Source organism: Ruditapes philippinarum, unplaced genomic scaffold (assembly GCF_026571515.1).
Source record: "Ruditapes philippinarum isolate M1 unplaced genomic scaffold, ASM2657151v2 ctg6193_1_1_1_1, whole genome shotgun sequence".
NCBI lineage: Eukaryota > Metazoa > Mollusca > Bivalvia > Venerida > Veneridae > Ruditapes > Ruditapes philippinarum.
In genome coordinates, this window is record NW_026853069.1 from 2,403 (window position 1) to 30,260 (window position 27,858).

Sequence of the window (27,858 nt, forward strand, 5' to 3'; positions counted from 1 at the left end):
CTATATTTAGAATATTATTCGAAAAACTCGGCGGCTGATAAAATCGGTCATATAATATGAGTTTTCTGTTTGTATTTCAAAAAGGTTCTATTTTCAAATTGTTGCATGCTTCGCATATTTTGTACATGTATGAAAACGTTACATGATTTACGATCCAGGTGTGGAAAGGTAATGTTTGTTCGCAAACAGGACGTTTCGGCCCCAAACCAAATCGGCCCCAATAGAAAAATCGGCCCCTGGACGTTTCGGCCCTTTTCCGCGAGACGTTTCGGCCCTACTATATAGTACAGACAATTAATTAGATTAATTAACAACAATTGATTTAATTACAATTAAACAATTATAGCTATTTATTATGAGATATACATAAACATTGAAGTTAACATTAAATGCAACAAGTATCTAATCGTTGATGGTTTTGGTAAAGATTTAATCTTTTACGTAAAATATATAAGACGTATCGTAAATCTTTCAAGGTACTTGGAAATTGGCGTTCCACGTCATGAAAATTGTCATTCATGATTATTATAACTATGAAATTTTAATATACCGGTTTAAAACACAGTACTTATTTCTGGGGCCGATTTGGTAAAGGGCCGAAACGTCTGGGGCCGAAACGTCTTGGGTAATTTGGGGCCGATAGGTCTTGGGGCCGAAACGTCTCGAAATCGTTTGTTCTCAGTCATGTCAGTTCGGCCCAAAGTCGTTTCGAAACACTTGTCAAAAATGGTAATTTTCATCTTTAAAAAGACAGTTTGAGGTGCTTAATTAAACTTTGATGATTAAGCTTGCCTTACATACAGTATGCATTATGCCAAAAAAAAAACTTTATAGTCTTTTTTTCATCGCCTCAGTCTTGTTTAAAATCTGGTAGTTTTTAGTAAAATTTCCAAATTATTTGCTTATTCGTACTGTACTGTACTGTACATATATATTGATCTGTTTTTTTGTTAACTTCTTCCTTGCCATACTTAATTACCTAATGAAAATGGAATGTTGAAAAAATAAAGCACTGACGTCACTAACAAATTAAAGCCCAATTTTTCAAATGCCCTAGAGTTCTACTTATATCTTTTTGTTACTGCCAGTGTGTTTCTTGCGCTAAGTTAATAGGGCATGTTTTAGCGTTTTCTTGCCCCCACTATAAGGGGGGGGGGCTTAAGATTTACCCTTATTCGTCCGTCCATCCATCCGTCTGTCTGTTCTCATTTTGTGTTGGACGTAGCTCAAAGTCTAGTCTCAATATTTCAACTACAAGTCCGACCGATTTTATAATCTGATTTTTCATAGATGTCTGTCTTTCTCGAAGGGCGACCATCATCTATATAATGAAAAGCCCTAAAGCGCACAATTTGTTGGGCTACTCAAAATCTATTTGAGCTAGTCATGAAAGTGGTTTTGTTTAACAGTTAACTACACATGTACCGGTTTCGGCAAACTTTTCTTATATAATAAAACCGGTTGTGGTTTTGGCAAACTTAATTTATAGTGTTAAAAATATCTATTGTGTACTGTCAAGTCAATTATAGTAGATGTTAATTTGTGCTTTTTCGCGCATTTTCATCTTATATCTTTTAACTGTACTGGTCGGGGACCATCAACCAGACACTTTTTAAACATTTTTCCATACAGATCTCATAATTTTTAAGCTATAGATCTGAAAATTTGACACAGTATAGCTAGGTTTTTCTCCTAACTAACAAACTAGTTTATTTACTTCTGTTTATGTTGGCACTTATATCTGAGGCCCATCAAGGAGGGTATCAAAATAACCTAAATTGTCCACAGTACAGTACCATCAAGTGTCTGGACAGATTTGGATATGATGCTGATTTAATTCAGAAAAAAAGCTTAGGTGACAGCTAGACCGAATTTTCCAAATTTTCAACGTCAACGTTCTTGACATTTAAATATTACCATTTACGACAGTTGAAATAAATTTGATTACTTAAAAATAGAAGAATCATGAATTTATTGTTGGTATAAAAGCGACTGATATATTGACAACCACAGAACAAAGAAAAAACCTTAATCAGGCATTTTCTGGGCTGTCCAGGTTTGGTGGTTGTCTGGTTTTGGTGGTCCCCAACCCGTATGTAAAATATCTACAGTAGGCCTACAAATTGTACAATATATTTCATATTCATTAATGATATTTTCGTCATAATGTTGTTAAAACAGCATATTGATGGTAAGACACATTATATATCAATGAACCAAGTACAATGACTTATTACTATATAACATCGACGAAACCACTTTTGCACGTCTTCATATATTATAAGTTCGCCAAACTGATAGTTCGCCGAAACAACCATAATTCATCATGAATACGGAACCCTGAATTAGTTCAGAAGTATGGTCTCCCACACAGGGACTCGGCACAGTGTTGGGATAGTGTAAAAAATAATTATAGAAAAAAATATACCGTATATATACACCCCTGATGAAGGCATAATAAGCTGAAAGTACTTGGGTATTTATACTTAAGCATATGAACGTTTATTTTCTCCAAATATTGTTATTCTGTCTACGTTCTTGTATCCTTCTTGGGATCCAGTGTTTTTGAAAGGTATTTTGTAGATGTAAATATTTTCACAAACCTAATATTATATATACAGTATATTTTTTTCTAGAATTACTCTTCACACTATAGTCCCTTTGGTCTCCCCGGCCACACCAAAATACAAATACCGGTAGTCTTTATAGATCATTTTGAAATGTCCAAAGAATAGCAGTCTGCTGAATCAAGATGGATTATGGTCAGACTTCTAGTGTCACTTTCTACAAGATTGCTATTCCCATATACTATGTGACACCCCTCTCCTGTACATCATGCCATATGACCATCCCCTATGCTATACATTGTAGGTTATTCACAGCCTATAATTACTATTTTATTATAATTCTCAATCTTTCCTAGAACTGTAAAAGTTATAATAACAGCATACAGTAATAACCCTCAATTAAGACCACCATCGGGACTGGACCAAAGTGGTCTTAATTGTGGGGTGGTCTTAATTGTGGATATTCTTATCATTGCTTACACACGATATGATATGGCCTATTTTAGTCATTTTGTATGAACAAACAATATGTATCATAACCTGCAAATACAATATAAAAGTATATATTTTATAATTTTACATCTGATGGGAAGAAAACATATTTCTGAAGAAATTTAATATCAAATTTTCTTTGTTCTGATTTCAATAATAATTATTGTATGAGGTACATAATTCACATATCATATCAGACTTTATTTCTTCACAAAACAAATTTGCATAAAGCAACATTAAACTACTATGAAATTAACATTCTCACCTTTTTTCATTAAATATCCCATAAATAACAGCTTTTGACACCTTGTGTAAGCAAGTGTCATGCCTAAGAGCAATCAAGCAGATAATAACAACATAAAAACACATTTAAGATCTAGGAAGGTGTTGATTTTAATATCAGTGGTCTCAATAGTGAGGTCAAATAAAGAACAAAATAAGGAATTGGGACTGAATTTGGTGGTCTTAAATGTGGATAAGTGAGGTGGTCTTAATTCTGGATCATGTAACCATTGACATAAAGAACAGAAAATTCCCTTCTTTTAAAAACTGGTCTTAAAAGCGGGGTGGTCTTAAATCCGAGGTGGTCTTTAGTAGGGATTCTACTGTATATTAAATATTTGGGTCAAGAACTTAGAAGTAGGTATCTGGGCTGCATTACGAAGGCTACATTACACTTACAGCAAAAGCAGAATTAGTGTATACTTCAAAACAGATAATTATTTATTATTTTATCTCAAAATGTTTGGGAGACATATTGTTTTTACCTTCGCTGTCTGTCTGTTCGCATAAAGCTTATCTGGCCTTCACAGGTCAAACTACTGGTGGGATTTCAATCAAACTTTACAGGAATGATCAGTACCATCTGTAGTTGTGCACATCACCGGCACATTTCGCTTCACTGTACAAAATAGCTGCCAGAGCAAGAAATAGAAAAATCTTGTTCGGCCTTCACAGGTAAAACTAGTGGTGGGGTTTCAACCAAACTTTACAGGAGTGATCAGTATCATCCCTAGTTGTGCACATTACCAGCACGTTCCTCTTCGCTGCACAAAATGGCCGTCAGGGCAAGGAATAGGAAAGTCTTGTCAGGCCTTACAGGTCAAACTACTGGTGGTATTCAAATCAAACTTTACTGGAGTGATCAGTACCATCCCAAGTTGTGCACATCACTGGCACAATTAGCTTGGCTACACAAAATGGCCACCAGAGCTAAAAATAGAAAAATCTTGTCCGGCTTCACAGGTCAAACTACTGGTGGGATTTCAGGAGTGATCAGTATCATCCCTAGTTGTGCACATTACTGGCATGTTCTGCTTAGCTGCACAAAATGGCTACCAGAGCTGTAAATAGAAAAATCTTGTCAGGCCTTCACAGGTCAAGCTACTGGTAGGATTTCAATCAAACTTTACAGGCGTGATAATTATCATCCCTAGTTGCGCACATCACAAGCATGTTTCGCTTCGCTGCACAAAATTGCAGCCAGAGCTAAAAATACAAAAATCTTGTCTTGCCTTCACAGGCCAAACTACTGGTAGGATTTCAACCAAACTTTACAGGAGTGAACAGTACCATCCCAAGTTGTGCACATCTCTGGCATGTTTCGCCTTGCAGGGCGTCCATGGCTGAGTGGTAAAGGTGATTGACTTCAAACCACTTGCCTCTCACCACTGTTGGTTCAAATCCCAACAAGGACTTTGGATTCTTTCATGTGAGGAAGCTACCCAGTTAGCTTACGAAATGCGGTGGTTCTACTCAGGTGTCTGTTTGTGCTTGAAAAATGCACAGAAGGGCACCTGAGGTCCTCCTCCACCAATAAACCTATACTGTGTTGATGTGACATAAAACCCAAAGCAACACAAAAAACAAAGTTTCGCCTTGCTGCACAAAATGGATGCCAGAGCTAAAATTAGAAAATTCTTGTCTGGCCTTCACACTCTGGTCAAACTACTGGTGGGATTCAATCAAACTTTACAGATGTGATGAATATCATCCCTAGTTTTGCACATCACGGGGATGTTCCGCTTCACTGCACAGAATAGACGCCAGAGCTAAAAATAGAAAAATATTGTCTGGCCTTCACAGGTCAAACTACTGGTTGGATTTCAACCAAACTTTAGTGATCAGTACCATCCCAAGTTGTGCATATCGCTGGCAAATTTCGCTTCGCTGCTCAAAAATTGTCGCCAGAGCTGAAATTAGAAAAATCTTGTTCAGCTTTCACAGGTCAAACTACTGGTGGGATTTCAACTAAACTTTACAGGAGTGATTAGTACCATATCTTGTTGTGCACATTGCTTGCACCTTCCGCTGCTTTGCACAGAATAGCTGCCAGAGCTTAATATAGAAAAATCTTGTCCAGCCTTTACAGATCAAACTACTGGTGTGATTTCAACAAACTTTACAGGCTCGAGTGACCATACAAAGTTTTAGGGGACATATGTTTTAGTGCCAAAAGCCCTTCTAGTTTATATGGTGTTTAGACACTCAAATTGAATTTAAACAGAAACTTCATGCAAATTAAGAATAAGTACATGTAATTGCAGTGGTTTTTTTCACCAAAATATTTGGCGAAATTCTCCCCATTCCCCACTCAAAATAGTATGTTTTTTCCCCCCTCAAAGCTGAAATTTCCCCCAATAATATGGCAGCCCAAATCTGCCTGCAATGAATAACATTTTTTTGCAGCTAACTGCCAACAAATGCTTTATTTTATGCTGTAAGACTTACTGTTAAGCAAGGTTTTTCATATAGGTAAGGGGAGCTACTCCTGGTATCCCAACAAGTTTATCATGTGACACATCAATATTTTAGATCCGTATAAAAATCCCCCTCCTATCGCATTTTTCCCCCTCAAATGGGCACTGACCCCCTTCCCCCAAAAGTGAAAAAAAACACTGAATTGTAAAAATTAATTTTTTGTCTAAATTAATAAAGATTCCTTTGGTGCTATAAAGAATAAATAACAGTATGAATCTCAGGACGAGCAATCATGGTGTTCTTGGTTTTAAATCACAAACTAGCAGAACTAGCACTGTCAACTTAAAGTGTTTGTGGGTTTGTTGCTTTAATTCATATTAAAGAATTACATGTATTTCAATTATATCAGTGTTGAATACATTTTTTATATATTTTTTATCGTTATTCTATTTCAGAAAAATGAAAACATACCATATTACTGGTCTTGCTATTAGAGGGTATTTTGAAACTGGTAAATGGTGGAAACCAAAAAAGAATGAAGTTCTAAAGTGCATTTTTGTTGAGGGGAAAGTTGCTGTGATGAAAGGAAAAGTAAACTGTGGCTCTGTGCCCAAAGAAATACAGGAAGTGTCAAGGAAATTCATCATGGCTGGGGGCAATATAGAAGCTAAAGTTATAGATAAAAATCCAAGGTATAGAAATAAAGGGGAAGAAATACCGTGCATATATATTTGGTGGTCTGATCTGAACAGTAAACAAATAAAGGATGCAGTGAAGGCAGCAAGGGAAGGTATTTCTTTAAACAAAAACAAAATTTGAAACAAATTACTGTATTATTTGTTAAAAGAATGCAAAATTACAAATATTTTACAGCATGTATCCAACATTCTGTAATAGATCACTCACTAGAAAAGTTTAAATCATTGTAGATTCTTTAAACTATAATAAAATTTCTAAAATGCTTGGCAATGAATTGTAAAAATTTGACATGAACAATTTAGAACATACAGGTAGAAAAAAAGTAAATGATTAATTCTAAAAAGTGCATTGATGAATTGATCATGTCTGGTAGACAGTTCTGTCGTTCTTGGATGGAGTTTTAAATGACTCAACAGAAATGTATTGGACATAATGATGACATATTGATGCAAAAATCAGATCTCCAACATATAGTTCAATGTCACTGTTGAACTTAACATGTATTAATTGTATTTTACTATGTCTCGATGCATAGTCTAATGGTGAAGCTGTCTTTGATTCATATCAACAATATATAGATATTGGATAGCAGATATCAACAATACACCAATATACTAATAATTACCTATAATAAGTTGTCTGTCATTTACTTTCATACCTTTTTAAATAATTTCAGTGAAATACATGTTCTGTTCAGTGTTTTTTTTATAAATGCCATTTGCATGATTTTTTTTCTGACCCTTTTCTTGCCCTCATTCCTATAAAATATTTATGTTAGATATAGACACATGCTTCTTTGGGTGAATCTTCATAATTATGCCCCCGTGCTAAGAAGAGATACAGTAAAAATTGTTAGAATCAGTTGTTAGAAGTTTTTAAATATTGATCTTATTAACAAATTATTTTTATGCTCCCCGAAAAAAATTTGGGGGAGCATATATTCGCCGCCTTGTCCGTCCGTCCGTCTTTCCGCACTCACAGGAGAGTAATTATGTGGCTAGAGGGACAATAGGTAACTGTTCTTTCTCTTTGATGTCATTCATTCCGTAATGCTTTTATGTGGCTATTTTCTTTTGTGTGGCTAAAAAGAACAATAGAGAGAACAATAGAGTAGCCACATAATTACTGTCCTGTGAGAACGTCCGTCCGTCCATCCGCTTTTTTTGTCCGGGACATAACTTTGAAACAACAAGAGGCATCAACATGAAACTTTGTAGATAGATAGATCTCATTGAGTAGGTGTGCAGTGCACAAGAACTGTTACTCTGTCTTGCCTAATTTTGGAGTTATTGCCTTTGTTCATTTTGACATTTTGAACTTTGTCCAGGACATAACTCTAAAACTATAAACTATAATATGAAACTTTTTAGGTAGATAGATCTCATTTAGTAGGTGTGCAGTGCACAAGAACAGTAACTCTGCATTGCCTAATACTTTAATTCTTGCCCTTTGTTTATTTTTACTTTTTGACTTTTGTCCGGGACTTTACTCTAAAACTATTAGAGATATCAACATGAAACCTTGTAGGTTGATAGATCTCATTGGATAGAACTGCAATACTAAAGAACCTAAACACAGCCTTGTCCAATTTTGGAGTTATTGCCCTTTGTTCATTTTTATACTTTGAATTTTACCTGGGACATAACTCTGAAACTATAAGAGATATCATCATGAAACTTTATAGATAGATAGAAGTGCAGTGCAAAAAAAAACAACATAACTCTGCCTTGCCTAATTTTTTAGTTTTTGCCCTTTGTTCATTTTTTTTATACTTTCCTGTGTCCAAAACCTTCTCGGGGAGGATCACCCGGTTCAACCGGTTCTTGTTATGTTTTAGCTGTGGCCGAAGCAAGAAAAGAGCAGGGTGATAATGGAATTAAGTTTGAACAGCAAAAAATACCACCAAAAGAAAAGGTAAAAGTTGTTAGTGCTAGTTTCAACAATTTTCTGTATGTTTTATTAACATTTACATGTCTACAGGCATTTTCACAGTGTCACCACTGGTCAGATTATCAGACCGATTCCCTATGGCAAATATGCTTATTTTTTTCCCCTGATTTATGACCAAAAAATTCCCAATTGAACTGAAATGAACACATTTGATGATGTTCATTCCAGATTCTATCAGATGTTTCCTCACATATTGTTGTCAAATATTATCATTGTATTTGTTACATTCCAGTTGTTTGGTATTGTAAGAATAAACAATATCATAAATTCTAAATGCTATGTCAAAAGAGCCTGAAAGGAGGTTTTAAATGGTACCAAATATTTTCCCAATTAAAACAATGTGCATATCGTCAGCATTTTCCAGTTCAATGAGTTTTGTCCGAGTTATGGCCTTTTAATAATTTTTAATTTTAAAGTTTGTCAGGACTACTCCTCTAATACCGTTAATGCAATTGCAATTAATCTTTACAGGATTGATAAGTAGGTCAAGTTCTTGTGCACAATACACAAGTTTTTCGCTTAAATGATTTTCAGCTGAGTTATTGCCCTTGAATAAAAATGTGTTTTGCCCTGTTAATGATTTTTGGGTCTCATGCTACACAGTAGCTTCAACATTTGATTGGCTATCCTGAGGCAACACATGTCATCTTTGTCAATGAATGTTTAACTCTTTCAGCCTGGAACATCTAGCCAAAGCATGACGGATAATGGTACAAGTGGACCTGCAAAAAGCAGTAAGAAACAGAAGGAAAAGGTAAGGTTTCACAACCTTCTTTGACAAAGATGTTGATAAAGTTCTAAAAGTTCAAATATGAAGATGTAAATTGGGTATTTAAAGCTTTTTAGCTCACCTGTCACAATTTGACATGGTGAGCTTTTGTGATCGCTTTTGTCTTGCCGACTGTAAACTTTTACTTAAAACAACATCTCCTCATAAACCACTGAGCCAATTTCATCCAATGTTCACAGGAATGTTCCTTTGGTAGTCAACTTTAAAAATTGTTCAAAGAATTTAATTCCAAGCAGAATTCTGGTTGCCATGTCAACCAAAAGAAAAAACTTAAATATCTTCTCTTAGAAAACTGAAAGAGCTAGAGCTTAAATATTTGGCATGAAATATCATCCAGTCAGTGTCTACCAAGTTTGTTCAAATAAATGCCCTGGGGTCAAAATTGGTCTGCCCCAGGGGGTCATTGATTTTCTTAATATGTATGTATTAAAAACTCATGTTTTTACACATGCACTATTTTAGATACAAATATGAACTTTGTGATATAAGTTTAACATTAAATTTTAGATTTTATAGGATAAGATTGGTTTAAAATTACATTTAAATTTTCTAAATTAGATGTGAACGTTTGATTTTTGCAGCCTGGTACATCTAGCAAAAAGATGAGTGATAGTGATACAAGTGGACCTGCGAAAAGCGGCAAACAGAATGAAAAGGTAAAGTTTTATTACCTCCTTTTTAGCTCGACTATTCGCAGAATAATCGAGCTAATGCAGTCACCCATTTGACGGCGTCGCGTCCCTGTGGTTAAGTTTTTGTATGTAAGCTGGTATCTCCATAACTACTGAAGGGAATGGATTGAAACTTCACACACTTGTTCTCTGTGATTATCTAAGATGATTGGCACAAGTCCCATAACTCTGGTTTGCTTTTTTTCATAATTATGCCCCTTTTTCGACTTAGAAATTCTTGGTTAAGTTTTTGTATGTAAGCTGGTATCTCCATAACTACTGAAGGGAATTGATTGAAACTTCACACACTTGTTATCTGTGATTAAATAACATGATTGGCACAAGTCCCATAACTCTGATTTGCTTTTTTGCATAATTATGCCCCTTTTTCCACTTAGAAATTCTTGGTTAAGTTTTTGCGTGCAAGCTGGTATCTCCATAACTACTGAAGGGAATGGATTTGAACTTCACACACTTGTTCTCTGTGATTATCTAAGATGATTGGCACAAGTCCCATAACTGTGATTTGCTTTGTTGCATAATTATGCCCCTTTTTAGACATAAAAATTCTTGGTTAAATTTGTGCATGCCAGCTGGTATCTCCATAACTACTGAAGGGAATTGATTGAAACTTCACACACTTGGTCTCTGTGATTATCTAAGATGATTGGTACAAGTCCTATAACTCTGATTTGCTTTTTTGCATAATTATGCCCCTTTTTCGACTCATGAATTCTTGGTTAAGTTTTTGCATGTAAGCTGGTACCTCCATAACTACTGAAGGGAATGTATTGAAACTTGAAGAGTTTGTACCTTTTCGGACAATTTTATGTATTCATATAGGTAAGCATTATTATACTCAATGAAACACCCTTGTGACAAATTTTCGAATAGTCGAGCGTTACTGTCCTCCGACAGTTCTTGTTAATTCTTTAAAACTTTTTTATGCCCTAAGGTATATAGAAATTAAAATGTTCTACCTGTGGCTTCATTATTTACAAATAATCAAAGTACATGATATTGCTAAGATATATAACTGCGCCATTATTTCCCTTTTCATCACTTTGAAAATAGGACCGTGGTATGGTTATTATATTCCAGCAAGTTAGATAAATCTTAAATTTCTCTGAAGAACTTGACCAATGCCTCAAACACTTGGTGGGAACTGAGTTATTACCCTTGAATAAAAATGTGTTTTGCTCTGTTAATGATTTTTGGGTCTCCTGCTACACAGTAGCTGCAACATTCGATTGGCTATCATGAGGCGACACATGTCATCTTTGTCAATGAATGTTTAACTCTTTCAGCCTGGAACATCTAGCCAAAGCATGACTGATAATGGTACAAGTGGACCTACGAAAAGCAGTAAGAAACAGAAGGAAAAGGTAAGGTTTCACAACCTTCTTTGACAAAGATGTTGATAAAGTTCTAAAAGTTCAAATATGAAGATGTAAATTGGGTATTTAAAGCTTTTTAGCTCACCTGTCACAAATTGACATGGTGACCTTTTGTGATTGCTTTTCGTCCTGCGTCCGGCCGACTGTAAACTTTTACTTTAAACAACATCTCCTCATAAACCGCTTAGGCAATTCATCCAATGTTAACAGGAATGTTCCTTTGGTAGTAAACTTTAAAAATTGTTTAAAGAATTTAATTTCAAGCAGAGCTCTTGAAAAAACTTAAATATCTTCTTTTAGAAAACTGAAAGAGCTAGAGCTTGAATATTTTGCATGAAATATCATCCAGTCAGTGTCTACCAAGTTTGTTCAAATAAATGCCCTGGGGTCAAAATCGGTCCACCCCAGGGGGTCACTGATTTTCTTTATATGTATGTTTTAAAAACTAATGTTTTTACACATGCACTATTTCAGATACAAATATGAACTTTGTGATATAAGTTTTACATTTAGATTTTATAGGAAAATATTGGTTTAAAATTACATTTAGATTTTCTTAATGAGATGTGAACGTTTGATTCTTGCAGCCTGGTACATCTAGCCAAAAGGTGAGTGATAGTGATACAAGTGGACCTGCGAAAAGGGGCAAACAGAATGAAAAGGTAAAGTTTTATTACCTCCTTTATAATTCTTTAAAACTTTTTTATGCCCTAAGGTATATAGAAATTAAACTGTTCTACCTGTGGCTTCATTATTTACAAATGATCAAAGTACATGATATTGCTAAGATATATAACTGCGCAATTATTTTCCTTTTCATCACTTTGAAAATAGGACTGTGGTATGGTTATTATATTCCAGCAAGTTAGATAAATCTTAAATTTCTCTGAAGAACTTGACCAATGCCTTAAATACTTGGTGGAAACATATCTTGGGTGGTCATTTTTATACGCCCATTTGAAAAACGCCCCCTCCCCCCCCCCCCCCTTGCGGGAGGCGGTGTCTAATTTTTGTCTGGGCATATCTCCTTTATGAATGCAGTAATTGAAATGAACCTTCATAGAAATGTTCACTACTATAAGAAGCATACAGGGATTTCAATATAACTTGGTACAAATGTTCATTATTGTGAGGCAGAATGTTGCGTTCAAAATTTAGGTCCATATAGCCAAGGTCAAGGTTACACATAGGAGTCAAAGTTCAGATAAAAATATAAAATTGTGTATTAGGACCATTTAGTCATCATTTATTTAAGGATTGAAACACAAATGGTCATATCATGCCTACTGGTGTGGAACTTGTGCTTTAGGTTAATATGCAATGTCAAAGTCACTAAAGATGATAAAGGTCACTAAAGACGACAAAATATACAGATTTTGTCCAGAGCATATCTCCTACACATATGGTGAGATTCTAATGAAACTTCATAGAAATCTTCACCACTATAAGAAGTAGTGTCACATGCATGAACCTTGTTTCTAGATTAAAGGTTAAGGTCACACTTAGAGGTCATTGAAAAATGCTTGTTCATTGCCGAACTTCTACATTCATCTTGGGATTTTAATGTAACTTGGCACAAATGTTCACCATTGTGAGGCTATTGGAGCACATAATCCATGTCCCTGCCACCAAAGCCAAGGTCACATTGAGAGGTCAAAGTTTGTGTATGTGGACCATTTAGTCATCATTTATTGATGAATTGTAACACAAATGATAACAATCATGACTTTTAGTGTGACAGACACATGTAATTTAGGTTAATATTTTGCAAGGTCATGGTCACTAGAGATGATAAAATATCCAGATATTTTCCAGATATTGCCCAGATCACATCTCCTATATGCATTATCTATAATGCCCACATATTTGTCAAAAGCTTTTGTGACGTGGGTATTTTGCTACAATGTTGCCCTTGTTTCTGGTGGAGTTTAGGGCAGGGCACCTCCACATTGTATAGTGGACCACTGCATTGTACAGTGGACCACTACATTGCTCAGTGGACCTCTCTTCATTATGCAGTGGACCTCTTCACAAGTTATACAGCTATAGATGTTATACAGCTATAGATAATTGACTGCCCAAGGACATGACTTACTTTGTATCTTGTGTAAAACTCTAATGTGAGATCTGAGAAATTTTGGAAAGCTTAGGAAAATTACTGTAAAAAACTTTTTCAGATACATTCATGTATTATGTTTATGCACATTGTATTTTATAGTGGAATTCTTTAAAAGTTTTAAGAACGATTCTGCGTTGGTCAAAAATTGACAAAACCCATTTACCTTCTTCTGCATTTAACAATTCTGACTATTTCTTAATGAATCTCAGGTGAGCTATTTAGGGGCATTAAGGCCCTCTTGTATACATAAAATTTAACAGTTAAGCCAGCAATAATTATTAAAAAAAATACTATTTTCACACAACATTAGGTTGAAGGTTCACGTAAAAGACAGTCTAATGAATTTGGAAAAGATTCACCCAATGGAAAAGTTGCACGAATGGAAGATGTGACCCAACCCAAATCAAAATCAGACACCATGCTAAAGAACAAAAAAGATAAAGAATTGCCACAAGCAACAGTTTCTGATAGTAAGGTACATGTATATGAGATATATTAATTAATGCAATTATGTCACTGCAAGTGCAACAAATTTGAGTGTTCCACAAACAACCATGCTTGTAATACCTGTCTTTGGAAATTAGAGAAACATATTTCTGAAGTCTATTCCAAGCACTTGATCAGCTAAATTTGCTGAATATTGGCTGCAGTTACCAAACTGCTGGTAAGATTTTGACAAAAATTTCACAGGATTGATCAGTACTTACCTTAGTTGTCCATTTTGCCGGCACATTTTCTATCCGGCATAAAATGGCTGCCTTAGCTAAAATAAGAAAAACCGTCCATCTTTCACAATTTAAACTGCTGGTGAAATTTCAACTACAGAAGTGATCAGTACTAACCCTAGTTGTTCACATTGCCTATAAATTCTGCTTCACTAAAAAATGGCCTTATAACTTAATGACTATTACCTGTCACCATATGATTTTTAAGTCATTTTGTCTAATGTCAAGAACACACCTTGCTTTGGTTATAAAAAGAACTTGTATAAATTTGTTGCAGAAGTTAGTCATGAGTAACTTGATAACCTCTATTGATTTTGAGGTCTGTTAATTAAAGGGTATCAGTCATCAAGACCCTAAATTGTGGGTCTAAACTTCTCTATTTAAAGATAAGCCAAAATATTTCAAGAAAAATAAACTTGAGAAAAATGGATTCAGGTTTTAAGAAAAGTAAAAAGGTTTATGATTCAAATAATAATAAGTTACATGTTATATGCAATTAAAGACTGATTTTATAGTATTTTCACCATATTTCTACTGCAATACTAAAGTCTCATTAAGGCATGCTGTGTTAATAGTAAGACATGTTTCTTTCATGGTCAAGACCACAATTTTGATAATTTGTTCATTTTGTAAATCAACAAAAGCATGACAGATATGATACCTTTGGTAAATATTTAAATTTTTAATACACTGATACAGATGATTAGCTGTACACATAAAATCTCTTTACAGAGAGTAGTGCAAGATATGACAGATCAACTGCAGAAGGGAGAAGGTATCATAAATATTTATTTATTTTTATGTTCCCACATAAAAAGTGGGATCAAACTATGATGTGTTCAGTATAACTCATACATACATCACCTTTTTGTCCAAACAACAACTTGAAAAGGAATGAGACATGGTTTAATATACGCACTGAAAAAATTTGGGAGTATACTGTTATGCACCTGGATGTCTGCTAGCAAGTTTTGTGTCTGGTCTGTATCTTTTTAACCTGTTGAAGGAAATTGAAATAACTTGGTAGAAATGTTAACCATAATGAGACAATATGCAGAGCATAGGTTTGACCTTCCTCAGGACAAGGTCATGGTCACACTTAGTCATTTCTGTGTCGCCTCTACGGAGTAGTGGCAACATATAGGGATCACTTCTCCGTCGTCTGTCTGTCGGTCTGTCTGTCTGTCCGCCCTACCGAATAGGGATAGTCGGCCATCTAACTGTAAACAGAACAAAGGAGAACAATAGAGTTCATTCCGTGACGATAGAATAAGGGGCCATTGGCCCTCTATTAAACAATAGAAAATAACAAAAGAAATGAACTTGTCCGGACTACTCCTCATAAACTACTGGTGCAATTTCATCCAAACTTTACAGGAATGATCAGTACCAAGTCTAGTTGTGCATATTGTCAGCATTTTCCGATTCAATGATTTTTGTCAGAGTTATGGCCCTTTAATAATTTTTATTTTTAAAGTTTGTCCAGACTACTTCTCTTATACCACTAATGCAATTTCAATGAAACTTTACAGGATTGATCTCTAGCTCAAGTCCTTGCGCATATTGCACGGGTTTTCCGGTTGAATGATTTTTGGCCGAGTTATGGCCCTTTGATAAAAAGGTGTTTTTTTCTGTGTTGCCAGATACACAAAAGCTTGTCCGGAATACTCCTCATAAACTACTGGTGCAATTTCATCCAAACTTTACAGGAATGATCAGTACCAAGTGTAGTTGTGCATATTGTCAGCATTTTCCGGTTCAATGATTTTTGTCAGAGTTATGGACCTTTAATAATTTTTATTTTTAAAGTTTGTCTGGACTACTTCTCTTTTACCACTTATGCAATTTCAATGAAACTTGACAGGATTAATATGTAGCTCAAGTCCTTGCGCATATTGCACGGGTTTTCCGGTTGAATGATTTTTAGCCGGGTTATGGCACTTTGATAAAAAGGTGTTTTTGTGTCGCCTCTACGGAGTAGTGGCGACATATAGGGATCACTTCTCCGTCGTCTGTCTGTCCGTCTGTCTGTCCGTCCGTCCGTCACAAAACTTGTCCGGACTACTGCTCATAAACTACAGGTGCAATTTCATCCAAATTTTACAGGAATGATCAGTACCAAGTCTAGTTGTGCATATTGTCAGCATTTTCCGGTTCAGTGATTTTTGTCAGAGTTATGGCCCTTTAATAATTTTTATTTTTAAAGTTTGTCCGGACTACTTCTCTTATACCACTAATGCAATTTCAATGAAACTTTACAGGATTGATCTGTAGCTCAAGTCCTTGCGCATATTGCACGGGTTTTCCGGTTGAATGATTTTTGGCCGAGTTATGGCCCTTTGACAAAAAGGTCTTTTTTTCTGTGTGTTGCCAGATACGCAAAAGCTTGTCCGGACTACTCCTCATAAACTACTTGTGCAATTTTATCCAAACTTTACAGGAATGATCAGTACCAAGTCTAGTTGTGCACTGTCCGTCTGTCTGTCTGTCTGTCACAAAATTTGTCCCAACATGAAATTGGCCATCATGAGGCGACACATGTGATTACTGATCGCTCTTGTTTCTGTTAGTTGCCAGATACACAAAACTTGTCCGGACTACTCCTCATAAACTACTGGTGCAATTTTATCCAAACTTTACAGGAATGATCAGTACCAAATCTAGTTGTGCACTGTCCATCTGTCTGTGGGTCTGTCACAACATGAAATTGGCCATCATGAGGCGACACATGTGATCACTGATCGCTCTTGTTTTTATCATTTTCAAAATTTTGTGTCCACTCTTTAAGATATGAAACTTTTGGCTGAAATATTATAATACCCCCACCACAAAATGTGATTCGCTTTGTCCCGTTGGTCGGTCGGTCCGTCCTTCAGTCCGTCTCCATAATCGTGTCCGCTCTAATGGTAGGATTTTCTTCAAACTTGGCTCAAATATTCACCTCAACAAGGGGATTTGCAGAACTAATGTTGCCAATGTGTCAGCTCAAGGTCAAGGTTACAATTGAAGTTCAAATATCAATCAATCAAATATTAGACAGTATGTTGTGTCCGCTCTGTAAGTCCTACACTAATTGAAAGATTTTCTTCAATCTTGGCTCAAATGTTAACCTCAACAAGGTAATGTGCAGAACCCATGTTACCCTTTTGCCGGCTTAAGGTCAAGGTCACACTTGAAGGTCAAACATTGACTTTGAAAATATTCTTAAATTTTAACATGTATTTGAATATTTCTGAAAATAGAAATTGTATTTGCTTGAAACTTAAAATATATATGAAGTGTCACAATTAAGATATGCAGGTCAAGTTTCATAACTCTGTATTGCATTTTGACAAAGTTATGCCCCTTTTTAGCTCGACTATTCGAAGAATATGAGAGCTATTGTAGTCGCGTCGGCTTCAGCGTCCGTGTCGGCGTTGGTTAAATATTTTGGAAATTCAAATATCTCAATTGTTGCTTGATATATTCAATTGAAACTTACAATACTTATTTATAGTAACAATGTTCATCAGATTGACAAGTTGGATAACTCTGCCTACAATATTGACAGAATTATGCCCCTTTTTAATTTAGAAACTTTGGTTAAAGTTTTTTGTAAAGTCCAGTATCTCAATTATTGCTAGAGATATTCAATTGAAACTTACAATATTTATTATGCCCCCATTTTGAAGAAAAGGGGGTATATTGCTTTGCACTTGTCGGTCCGTCGGTCTGTCGGTCCGTCGGTCCGTAGACCAAATGGTTTCCGAGTGATAACTAAAGAACCCTTAGGCCTAGGAACTTCAAACTTGGTATGGTGATTGGTCATGACCAGTAGATGACCCCTATTGATTTTGGGGTCAAGGGGTCAAAGGTCAAGGTCACATTGACCTTGTAAGCAAAAACGGTTTCCGATCAATAACTAAAGAACCTTAAGGCCTAGGAACTTCAAACTTGGTATGGTGATTGGTCATGATCAGTAGATGACCCCTTTTGATTTTGGGGTCAAGGGGTCAAAGGTCAAGGTCACATTGACCTTGTAAGCAAAAACGGTTTCCGATCAATAACTAAAGAACCTTAAGGCCTAGGAACTTCAAACTTGGTATGGTGATTGGTCATGATCAGTAGATGACCCCTATTGATTTTGGGGTCAAGGGATCAAAGGTCAAGGTCACATTGTACTTGTAGGTAAAAACGGTTTCCGATCAATAACGAAAGAACCCTTAGGCCTAGGGACTTCAAACTTGATATGGTGATTGGTCATGATCAGTAGATGACCCCTATTGATTTTGGGGTCAAGGGGTCGAAGGTCAAGGTCACATTGACCTCTTAGGTAAAAACGGTTTCCGATCAATAACTATAGAACCCTTAGGCCTAGGAACTTCAAACTTGGTATGGTGATTGGTCATGACCAGCAGATGACCCCTATTGATTTTGGGGTTAAGGGGTCAAAGGGCAAGGTCACATTGACCTTGTAGGTAAAAATGCTTTCCGATCAATAACTTAAGAACCCTTAGGCCTAGGAACTTCAAACTTGGTATGGTGATTGGTCATGACCAGCAGATGACCTATTGATTTTGGGGTCAAGGGGTCAAAGGTCAAGGTCACATTGACCTTGTAGGTAAAAACGGTTTCCGATCAATTAACTAAAAACGCTTAGGCCTAGGAACTTCAAACTTTGTATGATGATTGGTCGTGACCAGCAGATGACCCCTATTGAGTTTTGGGTCAAGGGGTCAAAGGTCAAGGTCACATTGACCTTGTAAGTAAAAACGGTTTCTGATCAATAACTTAAGAACGCTTAGGCCTAGGAACTTCAAACTTGGTATGGTGATTTGTCATGACCAGCAGATTACCCCTATTGATTTTGGGATCAAGGGGTCAAAGGTCAAGGTCACATTGACCTTGTAGGTAAAAACGGTTTCTGATCAATTAACTAAAAACGCTTAGGCCTAGGAACTTCAAACTTTGTATGATGATTGGTCGTGACCAGCAGATGACCCCTATTGAGTTTTGGGTCAAGGGGTCAAAGGTCAAGGTCATGACCAGTAGATACTTGATAACCCTTATTAATTGTTTGATCACTGGGTCAGAAGTCATGCATAATAACCTTATCACATGACTAATTGGCTGCTGATAGGGGGCATACATGTTTTACAAACATATCTTGTTTAAAGTAACAATGTACATCAGATTGACAAGTTGGATAACTCTGCCTATAATATTTACAGAATTATGCCCCTTTATAACTTAGAAATTTTGGTTAAAGTTTTTTTGTAAAGTCAAATATCTCAATTATTGCTTGAGATATTCAATTGAAATTTACAATACTTTTTTATATTAACAATGTACATCAGTTTGCAAAATTGCATAACTCTGCCTGCAATATTTGCAGAAGTATTTGCCAATTTGAAACTTAGAATTTTTGGTTAAAGGTCTTCAAAGATATTTACTTGAAACTTTACACATGTACTTAGGGTCATAATTGGAGGGTCATAATTGTATGTCACTGACCAAGTTCCATAACTCTACTCGCATTTAGGCTGATTCATCTCCCATTTTCTACCTAGTCTCTTGGTTAATGTTTACATGCAAGTTTTACATATCTCAATAACTATTAAAGATATTTATTTAAAACTTCACATATGCATTTAGAATCATAATTGTAGGTCACTGACTAAGATCCATAATTCTTTCTTGCATTTAGGCTGATTTTTCTCCCCTTTTTCAACTTAGAAATTCATGGTAAGTTTTGCTTGTAAGCTGTTATCTCCATAACTACTGAAGAGTTTGTGCCTTTTTTGGGACATTTGTATGCATTCATAATAATAAAGCAGTGATTTACTTGATAAAACATCTTAATAACAAGCCTTTGTAGCTTTTCGGTCAATTTTATGTATTCGTAGGTAATTAGCATTATTATACTCCATAAAACACCCTTGTGACAATTTTTGAATAGTCGAGCCAATACTGTCCTCCGACAGTTCTTGTTAAGTCTTCAAATTTACATACAATCAAATATTAGACAATATGTCGTTTCCGCTCTATAAATCCTATACTAATGGAAGAATTTTCTTCAAACTTTACTCAAATGTTCACCTCAACAAGGTTATGTGCAGAACCTATGTTACCTTTGTGTCGGCTTAAGGTCAAGGTCTCACTTGAAGGTCAAAAATTGACTTACAAAATTTTCCGAAATTTTTATGTACTTGAATATTTCTAAAACTAGAACAGATAATCATTTGAAACTTCAAATATATACGAAGTGTCGCAAGTAAGATATGCAGGTCAAGTTTCATAACTAAAAAAAGTGGGGGGGGGGATAAGTCCATTTTTATGTCTTTAAATTTATTTACTATAATATTTCTTAAACCAGAACAGATGTTTACTTGAAACTTAAAATTTATATGAATGGGTACCAGCAAGCTCAGATGATTCCATTGATTAATGACACAAGTTATGCCCCTTTTAGGCTTAGAAAATGTTCTGATATATTAATTTAATACTTAAATGTTCCTGAAACTATAACAGATATTCACTTGAAACTATATAATATATGAAGGGTCACAAGTAAGCTGAGTTTGCAAAGTTTTTCCACTTTTAATTACATTTTGACATAATTATGCTATTTTCTTAACTTCACTGCTTTTGTTTGTTTTAGTACATCGGAAAAATGAAAGGTTATTTGTAACTGTTTCGAACATGATTTGACAATATATATTTATAATATTACCCGTTAAATTTGTCTTTTTTTTCACCAGAGATAATTTCTTTTTATGTGTATGTATTTGTGCCACTAAAGTTATTCCCTTAACCACCTTTCCAAGTCGTCTTCTGTCAAGGACATTGGTTGGGGTATGAATCGCATTCAGCGATAGTTCTAGTTTGTAATTGTTTTCTTTTTCAGGTGATATAAGCTATGAAAAAGGAGACATGAACGGTGACTTGCACAGCAAAAAATCATTTGGACAATTGATAGACGTACATGGACATGTCGAAACTGTACTAGATATAAGGACCAAGTTGGAGGCTTCAAAGTCTGTATGTAAAATAGTCCAGGGTAATTATACGGCCACAGGGTTCCGTGTTGGATCTAGATATATCATGACGGCTGCTCATGTAACAAAGACATTTCAGCAAGGTAGGTTTTATCTGAAAATTAGCTGTCATATGATATATGCGATGTCACTAATTTGATTAATGTCATGCAATTTCATGTATTGATAATGCCAAATAAGCATGTATTACTATATTATATGAATAACTATGTCAGTGCCTCCAGTTCTTTGATTTTTGTAGCATAATCATGGAAAATTGACATTGTTGTCACAATGGAGTTCTTAGGTCAAAATGAGATGATGGTGCAATTTTGCCTGTCCATGATCAAGTAGAAATACACCATAGCTTAAAATGTAAAAGCAGTGAACTTATAAGCAATATATGATGTCAATTTCAAACTCCAAAATAATGTCCATTTTAGCTATGCAAAATTCACAAATACGAGTCCAAAATATTTATGAATGACCTAATTTCAGTAGCAGGTTGTAAGTATGTCTCCAAAATTTTTTGGGAGACATATTGTTTTTTGCCTTAGCAGTCTGTCCATCCATCCGAATTAAGCTTCAACCAAACTTTACAGGATTGATCAGTACCATCCCTAGTTGTGCACATCACCGGCACATTCCGCTTCGCTGCACAAAATGGCCGCCATAGCTAAAAATAAAAAAAATCTTTTCCGGCCTTCACAGGTCAAGCTACTGGTGGGATTTCAACCAAACTTTTCAGTAGTGATCTGTACCATCCCTAGTTATGCACATTAACGTTCTGCTTCGCTGCACAAAATGGCCTCCAGAGCTAAGGATAGAAAAATCTTGTCCAGCCTTCACAGCTCAAACTACTGGGATTTCAACCAAACTTTACAGGAGTAATCAGTACCATCCTTAGTTGTGCACATCACAGGCACATTCCGCTTTGCTGCACAATGTGGCAGCAATAGCTAAAAATAGAAAATTTGAAAATTCTTGTCCGGCCTTCACAGTTGAAATAACGGGAGGGATTTCAGCCAAACTTTACAGGAGTGATAAGAACCATTCCTAGTTGTGCACATCACCAGCATGTTCCGCTTTGCTGCACAAAATGGCCGTCAGAGCTAAAAATAGAAAAATCTCCGGCCTTCACAGTTCAAACCACTGGTGGGATTTCAACCAAACTTTACAGGTGTGATCAGTACCATCCCTTGTTGTGCAGACTACTTGCATGTTCCGCTTCGCTGCACAAAATGGCTGTCAGAGCAATAAATAGAAAAATCATGCCCAGCTTTCACAGGTCAAGCTATTGGTGGGTTTTTAACCAATCTTTACAGTAGTGATCAGTACCATCCCTAGTTGTGCTCATTAACGGCACGTTCCGCTTCGTTGCACAAAATAGCTAAAAATAGAAAAATCTTTTCCGGCCTTCAAAAGTTAAACTACTGGTCGGATTTCAACCAAACATTTCAGGAGTGATCAGTACCATCCCTAGTTGTGCATATTACCGGCATGTTCTGTTTTGCTGCACAAAATGGCAGCCAAAGCTAAAATAGAAAAATCTTGTCCGACCTTCACAGGTCAAACTACCAGTGGGATTTCAACCAAACTTTACAGGAGTGATCAATACCATCCCTAGTTGTGCAGAATACTGGCATGTTCCGCTTCGCTGCACAAAATGGCCGTCAGAGCAATAAATAGAAAAATCTTGCCCAGCTTTCACAGGTCAAGCTACTGGTGGGATTTCAATGAAACTTCACATGAGTGATTATACATAGTTTTGGGAGACATATGTTTTTGTGACTAAAACCCTTCTTGTTTTCATGTATTTTAAACATGTGAATATTTGGTGTACTTTCAGGACTGAAGTTCGAAATACAAACTTATGCAGTTTTCAACTACATAAAAGATGGTATTTTGGAAGAGGAAAACAAATTCTTTTTTAAAGAAGTGGTATATACAGATCCAGAATTGGACATTTCTGTAATAGAACTGATAGAAAGCTCACACCCATTTCCACCTCCTTTTACAGCATTTGATCAGCCTTCCCTAGATAGTTGTTTCCATTTGATAGGTCATTCTCAAGGAAGTGTTATGTCAATAAATCCAGTGACAAAAATCATTAACATTAACAATCCAGGAGTAAGAGATCAGCTAGAACAACTGCAAAAATTAAGCTATGAATATACAGGAAAAAGCTATGACGATCTGCCACATAACACATTGTATAATCCACATCGGTTTTTATTTCAATGTAAGTTTACCCAAGGTGGAAGTGGGTCACCAGGGGTAGTTCTTATTGATGAAAAAGTGATTGTAACAACAGTTTTGTTGTACGGCTACCCAGACTGGTGCTATAATCAATCCATGGAAAGTTATAAAATGAACTGGCCACTGGACTACTGTATAGAACAAGGAGTAAATATGATGTCTGTACGTAAGAAAATGCTGCAAACAAATCTAGCCTTGTGTATCAATATATTTGGGCAGACCGTACAGCAGTAAAGGAGAATATTACTCCTTACATTAAAGCTGCATTTAATAAATTACATAAAAACAGAAGAAATATTGACATTTCATTAAAAAATTGGGTTTCATATGGACTCAAGATCTTATTATTTCCAGACAACCAAAATGAGTTTTATAATCATAAAAATCTGCAAGCTCATAGTGGCGAAATCAGAAGTTCAATTTCTGTTTACATGAGAAACTCCACCTTCGGATAATCCTTACATCAATATTAAATCAACAGACATGGCTACAAGTAGTAGTTCTAATTTAACAGTATATTTCCGCATTGTAATGGACGTTTTCATTCAAATTTGATCTTTTTTATAAGATAATTACTTTTTTTCTGAACGCCACCAGGCGTAATGCACCGTGATACTAAAACGGTTAAAATGTGTTTGCACAAGAAAATCTCATATTTGTTGTGTTCCGAATAGCAACTATAACACTGTGACATAGAGCATACACAAGCTGATTATAGTCTTCATTTGCATGTTAAAATTCATATACTAACTTTAGTGTTACCGTGGGTTTTTATGTTAAGAACAATATTTGATGAGATTTACAACAATACTATTAAAAAGGTAAATGAAACTGTAGAATGCTTGGTTTTTAGGCTGACAGCAAAATAATATGTTTGCATATTTATTAATTGCAGCTTTAATGTAATACTTTTAAGTATAGGTTAAAGTTTATTAGTACGTATTTACAAAATTAAATTGGTCAGGTGTGGCATGGCTGCACTACCAATTAAATTTTGTAAATACGACTAATAAATTTTAACCTGCTTAGTGTTTTAAATTATTTTATAAACAGTATGTTAACAAGACGAATTCACAGTTTGCCGATTTACCAAAGTAAAAGTGTTATGATTAATTTGAAATTCTGCAATCCTATTGGACAAAAAATAATTTCAAACACTAAGAGTTATAAAGCTAAATGTTATGCTGCAAAAATCATTGTTTGGATTTTTAACAAAGAATACTTCCAAAATGCTTGTATGAAGTAAATTTGGTGGTAAATTGACTTAAAGGGAATAACACATACATCAAAATATTTATCATATGTAGTGACAACCTTAATATTAAATTTCTACACTTTGAAAATTTACTAGTGTGGAGCCTGGACACATTAAAAAGCTCAAGTATAACATCTTAAGAATTGTATTAGATATGAACCATTATGAAATGCATGAATCTTTTATTAAAGTATTTCTTTGTTAATTGCTTAAAGCTGTTACTTTAGACTTGAAATAAATGTGAAATTTTACGTTTAGGATATAAGAATATTAACGAGATGCTTAAATGTTTACATAAGTATTGCAATAACAGTATTAATGTTTAAATGTGTTCAGAAGTAAATCCAGTGATATGAAGTTTGATCTCCCACTTCTCCAACCAAACTTAAATATTCTTTCGGATAAGACCTTAAAAAAACGATGTCATATTATTTTTTTATTGTCTAACAAAGATTGATTGCATAATTTAAAAGAAATAACGTTTATATTTTGCTTTGTTAACATTTTCATATGATTTGTGTTTCTGCAATTATAAATTAAGCAATGAAAATACCATGCATTTTGTTAACATTTGACTATGATATGATTTTGGAATGTGCCTTGCATTTGATATACATGTATTTGAATGATTATATTTTGTATAATGATGAATTTTGTACAAGTCAGAATAAAGTTTCTGTTCTGTTTTAGTGCCCCCACTATAGGGGGAGGGGGGCATTTAGATTTACCCTTGTCTGTCCGTCCATCCGTTCCCTTTTTGTGTCGCACATTATGACATAGCTCAAAAAGTAATTGACCTAGAGTCATGAAACCTTACAGGAATGTTGATAGCATGAGAAGTTGTGCACCTGGGTATTTTCATGTGGATATATTTAGTATTTTTAGAGTTATTGCCCTTGACTTAGTAAAATTTTCCAATTTTCAACTTGTGTGGCATGTCACTCAGAAAATATTTGACCTAGAGTCATGAAACCTTACAGGAATGTTGATCAGCTTGTGTAGTTGTGCTCCTGGGTATTTTTGTGTGGATATATTTAGTATTTTTAGAGTTATTGCCCTTGAATTAGTAAAAATTTCCAATTTTCAACTTGTGTCGCACATAACTAAAAAGGTATTTGACCTAGAGTCATGAAATCTTACAAGAATGTTGCTCAGCATGTGTAGTTGTGCACCTGGGTATTTTCGTGGGATAGTTATTGCCCTTGACTTAGTAAAAATTTTCAACTTGTGTCACATGTAACTGAAAAAATATTTGACCTAGAGTCATGAAACCTTACAGGAATGTTGATCAGCATGTGTAGTTGTGCTCTTGGGTTTTTTCATGTGGATATATTTAGTATTTTTAGAGTTATCACCCTTGAATTAGTTAAAATTTAGACTTGTGTCGCAAGTTACTAAAAAATTATTTGACCTATAGTCATGAAACCTTACAGGAATGTTGCTCAGCATGTGTAGTTGTGCACCTGGGTATTTTCGTGTGGATATTTTTAGTATTTTTAGAGTTATTGCCCTTGACTTAGTAAAAATTTACAATATTTAACTTGTGTTGCACGTAACTCAAAAAGTTTATGACCCATTGGCCTGAAAGTTTACAAGAATGTTGGTCAGCATGTGTACTTATACACCTTGGGGTTTTCTTGTTGCTTTATTCAGTATTTGTAGTATTTGCCCTTTACTTAATAAAAGATTTTTAGTTTTCAACTTGGGCACATGTACTATGTAGCCAAAAAAAATATTTGACCTAGAGACATAAGATTGACAAATCGGTGGAGTGTGGGAGCACCCGTGTCCTATGGACATATTTCTAGTTTTTTATGGGATGAAATAATTTTTTAATTACGGTGCTACAATTTCTATAGTGAGTCGCCTGAATGATTTCCATTGGGGACTATAATAAATTAAAGTTGTGTATTTACATGTACAAGTATGTGAAATTTTACAGATAAACATTTATAACCTTATTTTTATTGCTATATGTTTTTATTATGATTTTGTTGTGAATTTTGAAGACATTTATGTTCAGTTTGTTTAAATATATCAACATTTTATGTTTAGTTCTTTTATGTTTAAAATGCACCATCCTGGTGGGGTTTTTTGAACTCCTGTTTATCAACCAGAAAATAGTGTTAAATAGGATGTTCATACTAATTCATTTAAGAAATATTTCATGAGAATATTCAAATTATACATTTTTATTATATTTTTTTTTATCAATATTTTGTAATACTTTTGGAAAACATGTCCATTGTAGACCAATCCACTTTATTTGCATTTTACATAATTATGACCTTTCATTGCCTAAGTAAATGTCTTGAAATTCATATTTACTTAAACAGGTAAATATTAACACAAATTGTAAGCTAAGTTTCTCAATTATTAATTACATTTTGACATAGTTATGCCCCTTCTTAATATTTTGTAGGCTTTTTGTCTCAACTTGTTTTTGTAAAAAGTTTTATAATCAAATTTTGATGTCTTTCAAATTGTCATCTTTATAAGGTTAAATGTATATACTAAGTATAATTGTGTTCAAATTGTGTTCAAGGACCAGTTTATATATGCATGTATAGAAAATTAAAACCTCTTATCAGATTTGCAGTGATATTGCAGCAATTTGAAAATGAATCAATAAAATTGTATACTAAGTATCTTGGTTTGCTTTATTATATAATATTATTTAACCTTGAGATATTTTATATAACATTTATTACGAGAGCATATTTCTACTAAGTAGTGGCATAAGATTTGATCCTTGGAATGCTTTTCAAAATAATTATGTATACAACCTGCATGCAGAGATATTACTATTTTATGGCATATTGTTACTAGTATTCTTTGTTGGGGTCGCAGGTGAAGGTTTTCCAATGTCTATGGACTTTCTTCGTACATCCATCTTTCTGGCATAATATATACATGTATATATATATCCCAAATATAATTGAGATAAAAAAAAAAAGATCAATCATCTATGAAGCAGACTTAAAGTACACTTCTATGGTTTTATAAAAAATATTGCCATATAAATAAGTGCTACATATATATGTGTATAAACGGGGGGGGGGACTTTTTGGCCAGAATTGGTAAATGATTAATTTAAACTACTTATTACAAAGAAATTTTAAATGCACGTGTTTGAACTATACATGTATATGCAATCAAACATTAATTATAACATTATATATATTTGAAAATTAAAAAAAAAAAAATAGATGTTATGT

The 27,858-nt window shown here is 34.8% G+C and overlaps 1 protein-coding gene across 4 annotated transcripts; it reads left to right on the forward strand.

Moving 5' to 3' along the window:
• LOC132732992 (uncharacterized) lies at nucleotides 1-25,823 on the forward strand. Of its 4 annotated transcripts, none has more exons than XM_060719559.1 (10): nucleotides 1-84; nucleotides 6,215-6,549; nucleotides 8,296-8,372; nucleotides 9,085-9,162; nucleotides 9,780-9,854; nucleotides 11,177-11,254; nucleotides 13,696-13,860; nucleotides 14,843-14,885; nucleotides 20,997-21,230; nucleotides 22,976-25,823. In XM_060719559.1, the coding sequence occupies exons 2-10, from the start codon at nucleotides 6,219-6,221 to the stop codon at nucleotides 23,617-23,619; spliced, it is 1,725 nt and encodes a 574-aa protein (XP_060575542.1). In that variant the 5' UTR covers nucleotides 1-84; nucleotides 6,215-6,218; the 3' UTR covers nucleotides 23,620-25,823. The 4 variants fall into 4 exon arrangements, with proteins under 4 accessions (XP_060575542.1, XP_060575536.1, XP_060575550.1 ...); XM_060719553.1 differs by having other exon boundaries at nucleotides 5-168; XM_060719567.1 differs by lacking the exon at nucleotides 11,177-11,254 and having other exon boundaries at nucleotides 5-168.
• Nucleotides 25,824-27,858: the final 2,035 nt, after the last annotated feature.